General features: G+C 33.6%; 1 protein-coding gene across 8 annotated transcripts in view; it reads right to left on the bottom strand.

Annotated features, from left to right (window-relative positions):
* Positions 1–11,659, bottom strand: part of tgo (Aryl hydrocarbon receptor nuclear translocator homolog tgo) — a 46,978-nt gene extending 35,319 nt beyond the window's left edge. For 2 of the 8 annotated variants that reach the window (XM_033340679.2, XM_076623669.1), the window contains exons 1-2: positions 11,382–11,659; positions 10,484–10,547 (exon numbers count right to left, since the gene is read on the bottom strand). In XM_033340679.2, coding sequence (XP_033196570.1) covers positions 10,484–10,547; positions 11,382–11,418 — 101 coding nt within the window. In that variant the 5' untranslated portion in view covers positions 11,419–11,659. Of the gene's footprint in view, positions 1–3,408; positions 3,792–10,483; positions 10,548–11,381 lie in introns of those variants that run through there. The other 6 variants (XM_033340649.2, XM_076623666.1, XM_076623670.1 and 3 more) reach the window with 5 other exon arrangements.
* Positions 11,660–12,461: the final 802 nt, after the last annotated feature.

The raw sequence follows: 12,461 nt of genomic DNA, 5'->3' as shown, positions 1-12,461 counted from the left end.
TAAAGAAAACTTTCTATATAGAGGAAAAAACTTTATCATTTGTTTAGAGAATTTGAATAGCTAAATTTAAGTGTCGCAAGCGTTAAAGATAGGAAAAAGGTATCAAAGCGATTAAAACCGCTTTAAAAGTTATCAGTTCATATTCTTAGTCGTTGAAATTTCCTTTCTCGGAAATTTATTCGAATAACACATTTGACAAATAGTACAGTACTTGCTAATCTTTTAATGTTGATTAGTTTCTGCAAAATATTACATTCTATCTGCACATATTTTCTCACAATAGTATATAAGTCAGTCACATCGCTGAAAATTTGTTAGTCCATGAAATTTATTTCGTTTTAATCGTTCTAAAAAAATTTAGTAACCGACGTAATCATAACCGATGACCACAGTCACGGTAAACATGTTAAATAAGAAATCCTTGTTAAAAACAAGACGAGAAAAGAAATGAAATAAAAGAAGAGAAGAATAAAAATACCAGAGTAACATGGTATTAGTGCACTGTAAATACGTTTTCAAATTCGCTATCTATTCTATGATATTCGTGTTTCCGCTCACGTGATGACGGTAAAGCGATTTTACGACGGTCCACGCTGTTTTTACGCGGATTTCGCCGATAATCCAACTATCTCGATTCAAAAACAACAGTAGTAGCTACCGTTTCTGGCCAATCGTCAAACCACGCGGAATTATTACCAATACGACGGGACTGTTTTGTCACTGATAACACGGTACGTGATAATTCTCATGTAGAAACTCAGCATTCGACGATGCTATTTCGACGATCGTCGTCCGTATCAAAGTTCACTTGGCCAATTAAGGCACTCCTTTCAATCGTCTCTTATGATTCTGTCCTCTTATCTTACATTGTTCTTTCCACGATTTCGAGTTTCCTGTTACATCATCAAAATAGATCGATTTGTAGATTGAATACTTTCTCAAAACATTAATCGAGTTTTGATTAATTTCAGAGATAACAGGGGGATTTTAATTTTACTCGAGTGTTTGATTGTTCAAAGTTTGAGGGAACGATTGCAACCAAGTACAAGGCATTGATCATATTTAACTCTTTTTAATAGGTTCGCGAACCTATCAACGATCAATGTGGATTAGGGGGGTCAAATTGAGGAATTTCGGAAGTTTTAGATAGCAAAGTCGCATAGTTTCGATAGCACATAGATGTTTCAGAGATGGTTAATGATTTTTATCGATTTAAATAATTCGACAAAAATGAAATATAGAAACCAACGAAATTCTGCAAATGGACTAACATAGAACAGAGAAGAAAATTAATATTTCCTTTACCAAAATTCCACCTCCTGTTTCCTTTTTTTTTTATATAATACTTACTTACAATACTCTTCTAATCTTTTCTCCAAATTTCCACCAAATTTTTTATAAAAATATAATAAAAGGAAGAAAAATGACAAAACTTGAAACTATTGTAGAAACGATACTAATTCTCTAAAAGAATTCATAGAACAGAAAAAGAGAAAACTAAACTTTCCTTCGCTAACAATAAGACTTGTCTCATTTTTCCAATATCTCTTTAACTTTTATTCGGATTTCCATCATAATGTAAATATAAAAATTCTCCCTCTCCCACCAAAAAAAGAAACGAAAGAAAACTGATAATAGTTCGAACTAGAAACGATAAAAATTCGCTGAAAGGACACACGTAGAGTAATCCCCGAAGTGGTTCAGTTAGAAATCCGGATTACTTTCGCGATAATCCTCATTGTCCGATCTATCTGGCATAAATCGACACGGTAATGGTCTGATAGAAGAAATTCCCGAACGGTAACCGCAGAAGTATCCCCCGTGGGCTATTGATTTAAGGGAATAGCGAATCCATGACCGCTAACACACGCTTGCCTCTCTCAATTTCAATAAGCAATTGCGAGAACAACGGTCACGATTTCAACGTGAAACTAGATCGAACACGACGCAGCATAGCTTGGAATTCTTTTGCCAGTTTCTCTTGTCCTTTCGGATCTCATTTTTTTTCCCTCCTTCTTTACTTTATTTCCTTCGTTAAACATGCAGAATAGTCATTTACAATTTAGAATTCATGTCCTGGTACTGACTTGACCACGTGTTTTCTATCGAGAACGATTTGAGGAGAGATAAACTAAACAGATAGAAAAAGGAATGAGTTGTTAATAGATCTGAGAATGTAGTCGTTTCTTGTTGGAATTTCCGATAGAATTGGTGGAATGGAAGTTTCCTATGGAGTTGAGATTTAATGTGTCGTAATATTATTTGTAATTATTTGAATTTTGTAATTTCTTTTCCCTAATATTAGAAATACAAGAAATCTTGAGGATAAAGAAATATATAATTATTTTCAAAATTGTTCGTTCTAAATTCTTCATTTTATTATACTGCCGAATGGTCAATAGCTACATAAATATCTTTAGGTATTATTTTAATTTATTCTAATAACACTGCATTGCTGTAAAACAACTCGTTAATAACAATTGTGAATTCCTATTCTTCTTGTTAAAAAGATATAATTAATCGTCATTTTTTTCGTCATAAGAAAAGAAAAATTCAATCGTAAAAAGTTAAGGGGATTTAGCGATTATGTAAATCTTTCTACAGACGGCATATTAAAGTGTTGGAAATTAGAGCGTTAGTAAGCAAATCATGAGTTGAAGTATATAGTGGAAGTGATTCACATAATGATATTGTAACACAATGCAAGTTCTTTGTTTAAAGGAAAGATGCAGCGTTCCTTTTTGTAAGGCCGCATCTTTTTAATCAAAGAGACCAGACCAGGGCAGCTTCATAAGCATATGGGTCAAGAATTCACTTGGCCATCTTCTCGTGCTAATTATAACTATTCTATATCGATTACGCCGAACTGCGCGGTTTCTTTTTTTAAGAAAATAGCCTATTTCTTCAACGGAAATTCTAACAATAAACATACTAAATACCTAAAGAACTAACCTACGTAACTGAAAATATTAGCTTCATTTCGTCCAAAAAATCAAGCCACCCATCCATCAAGATTATCTCCGATCTCTTTTAATTACAAACGAATTAGAAGCCAAACAGCAACACATTAAATAGATTAAAATTTGTTTTCCACTCGATAGCTAATCTTCAACATTCTCAAGCCCTTCTCATACTCGCCTTAACTCAACTACGTTCTTTCTATCATTTCCTATCCGATGTTGTTTCTTAATATTAAAAAATATTTCCAATTCGATTAAAATCCGAAAAAAATCGTCACTGGTACGTTCCATCGTCTCAATTTTACGTCGAACATTTTCTTAAAACACTACAAATCCTTTTCGTCGCTAACATGATAGAGACTCGAGTATTAAAATTCGAGGATCGTAGCAGAATTAAAATCCGGAGTCCCAAAGGAATGTAAGAAAAAAATCGAAATACACAAGTTACCTCCTTCTTTTCGACTGTTGCGCGTCCCCATGGGTCTGTTGCATATGATGGGGCGACAGGTTAGGCCCGTAAGAGAGCAGCTGACCTCCGGCGCTGGGACACGCCGGCGGAGGCGGCGGGGGCGGCAATTGGTAGCCGACGGACGTGGCGGAGGGTATGTAATGCGATGGACCCGCTCCTGGGCCCAAACCTACCCCATACCCGCCACCACCCGTCCCGCCCCCATACATACCGCTACCACCAGGGTACTCTATTTTGTCGGCCTTTTTGCCACTGTAATCAACACTGAAAACTCGTACCGAACACCTCCCAGAAAATGTTACTTCATTTAGTTCATATAAAGAGTATTAAATATTCATCCTCCGTATTAGATATCCACATAAAACGATGATAAAAATTGGTTTAACTTGCCACTATTTTAAGTTTTCAGAGTTGTATTATTATTATATTAAAGTATCAGAATTATTTAGTTCGTTTAATTCGTATAATGAATATTAAGTATTCATCTTGAGCACCGAGTTACTGAACGACGATAAAAATGTTTTTTAAATTTACCACTATTTTATGCTTTTAGAGTTTAGTTAGTGTATTGGGTAGCAGAATATCAGTTCATTTAATTGGTGTGATAAATATTAAATATTCATTTTGAACGGTATAATTATTGAACGAAGATATTTCATTCGTCAGTGTTTCATGGCTTTAGAGTTTATTGCGTTGGGTAACGTAATTCTATTTCGTTTAGTTCATGTAGAAGTTGTTAAATATTCATTTCGAGCACTAAGTCTTTGAATAATAATAAAGATTTCTTCACAGTCTTAACAGTAATAAAACTTTCTCGCTATTTTAAATTCCTCCGGCGTACTACGTGGTTTTGGTGACAAATTTTCGTTAATTATTGAAGACCTTTCTGTGGCTGTTTTGGCTAAACATCGAATGTTTATTACTTGCTGGAAATCTTCCTGTGGAAAATTTTTGTTGATCGAAGGTCTTTAAGTTGAATTAGATGTAAGCTGATTGGTAATTATTATTCTGAGTCTTGCTGACCCTTGCTGATCCAGAGATTTAGCGTTACCGTGTTAATTCTAAAATATTTCTTTCGACTTCTACAAAGATTACAGACACCAGACTCATTTCTGGATTATTCATAGTGTTCATTAATCATGGATTCATGCTGAGCTTTTACTGAAAGTTTCTATCTGACATCAGCGATAATCTTGCTTATAAAGTTCTAGAACCTACATATATTTCTCAATCATCTGTTGCGTTGGGATCCTCAAGACAATATCCCTGAATCCTCGATCAAATTATGAAAAGTCAGTTGTCACAGTTGAATCTCACAATCACGTACAGTAGACCGTAGAAATTGTTCATAAAGGTTCTTAAATCAGTTCATCATCTTGCTACCTCTAATCTCAGTACGAGATTCTACGTGGTCAGTTTAAAAGAAATTTTACTCCATGTATTCCTCCGGTTATCGCGAAATCTCAAGATGGCCCACAGATTGCACAGGAAGTGTCCACAGGGATTACCTGGATCTTCCACTGTTCTCTTACAGTCCAAAGCTAGTCTACTCTCAGCTTCAACTCGAAACGCATGCCCTTCTCATCGACGATCTTCTTACAAACTTCTTTCATTATAATTCTTTCCAACTTCTTGCAATCAAATCATCACACGTTATTTTGTATAGTTTTTCAAAAATATCCTTCTTACTATGTGAAGTTTCACTTAATTTTACTTTTATAGTTACGCGACTTATTGGAGAAGTTTCATCGACGAGTTTTCCAAGGAAACATTTCTTTTTCTTATATCTATTTCGTATAGTTTTGTTTATGGTTCTCACAGGAGCTTCTCAAAAAGAAAATATCTTTATCGCTATGTCGAGTTATTGCAATTTTATTTTACCACTTTTACGACTTTCATCTCTGAATCTTCCAATGCTTCTTGCTGTATCAAATTTTCGTAACTTTATTTTAGGATTTTTGCAACAAGTGATTTTTCCAAGAACAGAATTCTTTTGTGACTTTATTCGACGATCTTCAAAGGAATTTCGTTGGTGGCTTCAATTTTCAAAGTAGAAAATCCTTTCTACTGTGTCAAGCTTTTGATAAAATAATTTTATTTTATGATTTTTGTAACAGTTTCATTGGTGAGAATTCAATGATCATCTTTATGACAATTCCATTCATGTGTAATTCGTATTGGATTGGAAGATTCGAATGGGAAAAGCGGAGACCGTTCGTTCACCTTGGCCAGGGTTATCTTCTCGTCATCTGGTTCTAGCAGAGATCTATGCTCGACGAATCTTTGATACTTTACACCCGGTTCACAGCGACGCGGCGGGCCTGTCTCTGCCAGATATTCCAGGCCTGTTGCTCGTAGATATCCCCAGTGACTTTTTTCCAGAGATCCAACAGGTATTTATGGGTGACGCGCGCAGGAATTATCCGTGCCTCCTCCAACCTTTATTCCAGCTTTTCCAGCAATACTATCGTGGATATTTCAAACTTATTATTTGTTCTGTTTTTCGAGATACTCTGATCCTTTGACTTCTCTGTAATTTTAAGCAACTTTGAAAAATTGAATTTCCAGTCATAAATATGTCTTAGATAATGCAATAGCTGTTTTGCTCAATGTTGTTGCGAAAGGTCTCATTCTTCGAGATAGTTAAAATCTTCAGATTTTGCTGTAACTAAATGTAATTAGACATTGACTTGTTCAAAGGTGCATTCTTAATAAGAAATATTCTAACAAGAGATAGTTACTTCTGTGAAAAGTTGAGTGCATGGCTCTATAACAGTATCTGGAATATTTGATGGATTTTATTCAATCCTCGAGCTGGAAATCCTCTGCTATTTTTCAAAATATTCAGAATCTTTTGCAATAATAATTATATTATTATTAATTATACTTGGGTATTAATTCGGTGTTGCACTTCCACAATGGATATTTCAGTGATAAACAGTCATTTCCATAAAATGTTGAATCGATGATTTTTTAACTATTTCCAGTGTTTGAACAACGCTATTGTGGCGGATCTCCTCTGTTCTTCAAGATACACGAAATCTTCAGCTTTTCTAGTAACTTGATATCTATTTGAAATCCAAAGTTGCTATTTCAACAACGAATATTTTGACAATAGACAGATTTCTGTAAAAATTTGCATGAAAACTGCAAAGTTTGGATTTTTAACTGGAATATTCAGAATATCGATCCAATTTTCAGTTAAAGTTCAGTAAAGATCCAATTTCTGGCACGATTACAGGAAGCTTCAATGAGAATAAGAGACAACTCGATGGAACGAACATTGTTCGATATTGACAACTTTGGTGTCATTTTGTAAACAAAATATTTTCACTCGAACGTCGTGAGAACCAAGTAATCTACACCATTGACCCTTGAATGACATCCATTATTACAAACAAAGTTTCACCTTAGATTCTCGTTCCTGGCACTATTAGAACCGATGTGCAGACCTGGCTCGACTTCTTCTCGATAAATTGTGGTTCGATTTTTGAAACGGAAATTCAACTCCAGCTTTGTCATATGACAATCGACTAAATGCCTTGCGAGATTAGTTTCAGTAATCAGGGTAATATTACTTCTTCCAGCAAGTGCAAATAATAAAGCCTTCTTCACCAAAGGAAATATTTTTCCATTTTACTCGAAGAATCAAAGTAAATAACAGAGTTTTATTTTTGCACCTTACTTTTAGATAATGTTCATCAAAGAGAGTACGTTTCCCTGTTCGAAGAATCTTCTCGATCAACAGCACTAACTCGCGAATATTTCACACAAAATACAAATCTCAATCCCATCAGAATCCTCGGCTCCACCAAAGCCAAACAAGGCACAAGTCTGCCACGAAAGAATCTTCACATATTCAAATGCACCTCCGACAACCCCACGACTCACGAAATCTCCAAACCTCCATCAAACTGCAGAAGTTCAAATCCACGCCGTCCAAACCTTTCTCATAATTAATCCCGCCACGATTACAACTTCACCGTCGCACTTTCACCATCCATGAACAATCTTCCATAATTGAAAAGAAATGTTTAGTTTATATATTTGCGTATATTATATTTCGTCCGCACGTCCAAAACCATGAAACGATTCGAGCTAACGGTGAAAGAAGATACTCTGGTGAAAGAAGCGAGGCAACGCGACGGCACGTGCTCAAGAGTAACTTGAGACGATCGATCGACGGATCGATGTTTTTGATCGCGATTTTCGGTCCGGTTCAGACGAAACGAAACGAAAGGAACGAAAACGCGGAAGCACGTTCCTACTCGGACGGATGGGTCGCCGACTAGTCACCACCCACAACTCGCCAGTGACTGATTCCACCATAGCCGCATAATGTGCCGCTGTGCTATACCCCGGTAAGGACTATCACTTCTCCCACCAGAGAGCCGCGGAACACAGCCACTGTGTAAAGCATGACTTTTAACCGGGATGCATCGTCCTCGTTCCGCACGCTACATGCTCACGAGGAGGACGACCAGGATCAGGATCGCTCCTGCCGGTGTGAAGTCGCAATGGAGAACAGTTTGAACGATGCTGTTTGCGGAGAAGGTGGAACTTTGGAGATTTCTTTGGTGTTGTCTTTCTTTCTCTCTCTCTCTTTTTTTTTAGAAGATTTTGAAGATTATTCTGGAGGAAATAAAATTTTTGGTATCTTCTTTGATTTTAGCTTCTCCTAGGAGATTCGGAGCTTTTGTAGGATTTTTTCGTGAATTTTTCTCATTATTTTTTAATTCTCTTGGAAAGATTCATTAAGTAATTCAGTGCTTTTGTAGTGCATTTTGATTTGTAAAGGATTTGAAATTTTGTGTAATGTTGCAGACTTGGAACTCCTACGATTGTCTCATGAAGTACTATAGAAGATTCAGAGGTTCTGCGCGTATCTCTCCTCTGTGAAAGATTTGCAGTGCTCGTGATTTTCTTTCGAAAGAATTTCCTTGATCTTTTCACTCAATCGACCTGTCCACCAAGTGAAACTTGGATAACCAAATGAAAAGAAATGAAAATTTGTAGTTTCCAATTCCATCAAGACGACAGATAGCAACATTCTAATAGGAAACTTTGTTTGCCTATTGTGTTACTTAATAGACAGATGAAACGAATTATTAGAATAAAAGGAGACAGGCTAATGAGAGCTACCGAAGGAAGTATGTTATTACATCGAATCATTGCTGTAGTTATCGTTTCAGATAATGTATATTTTATGTAATAGACATTTATATAATATCGGTATGATTTTCTTTATAAGTAATTTGTGATTTAAGCGGTATTACATTTTTATTTTTTTTTGCATAACTTCCTTCTCCCAAGAAAGATAACTGTAACGGCACATGAGCTAGAGGACAATATGAATCAAGTTGTTGTTGTTTTGCCTCGGATTATCAACATCATTAGGACATACATAATACAATAATAAATAAACTCCGGGCGAAACAATATCGACGCTACGTACAACCGTAAAAAAAAGTCGAACATTCTCTGTATTTATTAATTATTTTAAAATATGTTTGACGGTTTCAATATCGAGTAATCTCGTTATTTAAACCACACGACCAACCATCCTCTACATAACAAACTTTATATAAACATAAACAATTACAGCTTGCACTCTTTTTGTGTTAAAACGATTATACGGCTGAAACGGCTATAACGCCTTCCTAATTAATTTTTATTTTTTTTTTAATTTCTAGGATATAAAATTAATCACGGAATACTAATTTGCTATGTCATTTCAACAAATCGGGAAATCTTACTTTCATATCGCAGAAACCTAAGAAGATACAGGTATTTTAAAATTCTAGAATTTTTTAAATTCAAATAATATTATATTAAATTAGGATAAATCAAAATTTTGGAATTTCAGGAAAAGTCTTAAAGTTTTAGGAAAGAAATCTAGGAAAGGGAAATTTTTTTTTAATTTTACAGACTTAAATTAGAATAAATTACAATAAATAAAATTTAAGAATTTTGAAGAACTTATCTAAAATTGTATATAATTTTAATAAAACAAAATAAATTATTAACAATTAATATTTATATTAAAAAATCAATATTGAATTTCATTAGTATTAATAAAATTCTCAGTTTCTAATGATCACTCACAGTATCTTTTTCATCTTTGAAGAAATTTACCGCTTCAATGAACAAGAAGCTTATCTGCTGATCGTTTATAGACGATTAACGTGCAAATGCCCAGTTCAAACAGCCATTTCAAGGCGTTGTAACGTTCGAGAACCGTTTACAACGGAGGTAAAGGTATGCAACACTTACGATAACGAAATGTTTCTAGCGCGATGTCGCAACCGCTTGTACGAACGAATATTAGCGGGTATCGACAACCCAGAAAATCGCCTACCATTGTGCCAGACATCGTAGCCGGGCTCATTGTCGCCACTGTAATACTTCTTGGAATCGTGTTAATCGAGAACGACTCAAAATTTCCTCAACTCACGATGTGTGTCGACAAAAATATTATACTATTTGTTAAAAATAAAACATTACTAACAAAACCTTGCTACAAAATATTTTCTAAGAAATTCTGTAAGAAAAAATTCTAGAATATTTTTAATACAAATAAAATTAGATTAAATTAGAATAAATCAATATTTAAGAATCCCAGAATTTTATTTACCATTCTTTAATTTTTTTTACAATTGAAGTTTGATAAAAAACGAAGACTTGATTAATTAAAAATGTAGAAGATAATTTAAAACACAGTAATGATATAGTAATGACAATAAAAGTAATAAGAATAATTAGTGACATTTGATTACTAGAAGCTTGATAAGTAAGCAAGATTGGAAATGAAAATTAGGCAAGAGCTTTGTGCTTGATTAATTGAAAAATGTAGAATTAATTTGGATAATAATAATCAGTAATATTATGTATTTAAGTTGTAATAAATTGAAAAAATAATTTTGAATAAAAAATTACACGACAACATAAAACTTAACTAATTAAACAATGTGAAAGATAATTTGAATAGTATCTAATAGTATTTGATGAGTGCAATTCTGATAAATAAAAAAATAATAATTTCGTTAGGACTTACCCAACATGTGACATGCCAGCACAACGCTTCTGCGTCATCTTGTTCGGGTCACTTCCTAAAACAACTACAAATAGTAAAGATCTTGTCATGATATTGGTATTCTATAAATATTTTTTATATTCATTTTACATGAAATAATATATAAATTGCTTCGATAAAGTACTACGAATGTAATATCATTCAAATAAATATATATATTACTACATGTGTATACTGTTTTCTTTGGCATTTTATCGCTCAAATTTTAACAACGCTTATTAAACTGTGAATGTATATGCATTTATGAAAAATTTATATATGTAAGAATCTACAGACTGCACATTATATACAAAAATATATAAACTGTAATAAAGAATGAGATAGATCTCCAATGTTGCATTTATCCGCAGTTGCAAATATATGAATGTATATAAACATTCGCTGTCTACAAATTATAATACTTACATAAATGTACCTATGAGTGCTACTATCAAGACAGATTAAAAGAATTACAGAAACTTTCATCCATTTCTAACCAAGCTTCATTTTTGTGCATCAAAACTATACATATAGCTCCATACGTGCTCTGCCACCAAAATCATTACTTAAAGATAGACTAAAGAAAATAGACGTTCGCACTATACTAGAGCAACAGATTTGCATGTTAAGCATGGTAAATCACACAGAAAATAATTTGCATTTTATGATAGAAAAACGTCCCACTTAGGGAAAGATGTTCTAAAATTCGTTTGGGCATCATCACTTTACAATTCTTCGGAATTTGCCAAAATTTCAATATAAACACTGTTCACAAGAGAAAATAAGTTTTCTAAAAAACTTTTTAATAAGATATTCGCGAGTAGGTTAAATTGGATGAAATGAGAAAATACTTTCAATGTCAAACAATTTCGATACTTACCTGGTATGGAATGGGCGATCGTGGATACAGTGAACATTCAGGTAAAATTTGATCGTTACACCGTGAAACACAAAAAGGATGTAACAGTCGATCGAACTTTCACGCGAACACTTCGCGATTAATTCACTTTACTTAACATCAAAACTGGGTGTTTACACTCAGCAGTCGCGCCATTTTGAAGTTTTACTCGGAATTTTATTTTTCCTCAAGTCTTCAACCACGAGAAGTGAAATTACATCGACCATAGCACGATCTGTCGACCAATTCGTGAAAACGTTCTGCGTCGAAATATGTATATACATATGTATATGTAAATAATTAATAAATATTAGCCTTTTTGTTTTATATCCAAGCTTTTAGATTAAAAAGCGCGTCAATATCCCAAAATTTTCCATTACTTTTTATATACTTTTGTTCGTTATAGTATTAAAAGAATAACTAATCGTTTATACAATCGATTCTTAGATATTATTTAAGAGCATTCAGATATGTTGTTCGAGAAGAACGATTGAATCTGCTAATATATGTCAATGTTAAATCAGCTAATTAAAGCGATATTTAATTGAAAGATATCTTTTTAGATGTTAATTATCAAAAAGTTGTATAATTAAAAGGCCTAGTGGCGGCACCTACGAACACTTTTATTGCTAGGTCATTGAATACAGTATTGAATGTGCTTCAAAATGTGTGACAGATTCTGCCAACTGTATTTTGGACAACTATTTGATAAAACGAAACAAATTTTAACTGGTAATATATAATGGAATATAATTATATGTATATATTTTATGCATAAAATATATTTGATAGAATTTACAAAATTTGGATAAACTGTACCTCTTTTATGTGAACAGTGCAGTATTGTTACGCAGATTTTCAAATAAATGATAAACTTTATAAATAATTTTCTTACATTTTGTATAGAACTTTTATATGAATAGAACGAAACTGTGAAACAATTTTTAAATTTCGAATTACATGCTATTACTTATTACTTCAAACGCTTGATAATATTTAAAATTCGCGCCGGGAATATTAGAAGAGATTCACAACCATTATCTGTATCATATGAAGGCGGAC

This window comes from Bombus vancouverensis, chromosome 13, assembly GCF_051014615.1.
Source record: "Bombus vancouverensis nearcticus chromosome 13, iyBomVanc1_principal, whole genome shotgun sequence".
In the NCBI taxonomy this organism is placed as follows: Eukaryota; Metazoa; Arthropoda; class Insecta; order Hymenoptera; family Apidae; genus Bombus; species Bombus vancouverensis.
This window is presented reverse-complemented; position numbering and strand designations above follow the sequence as displayed.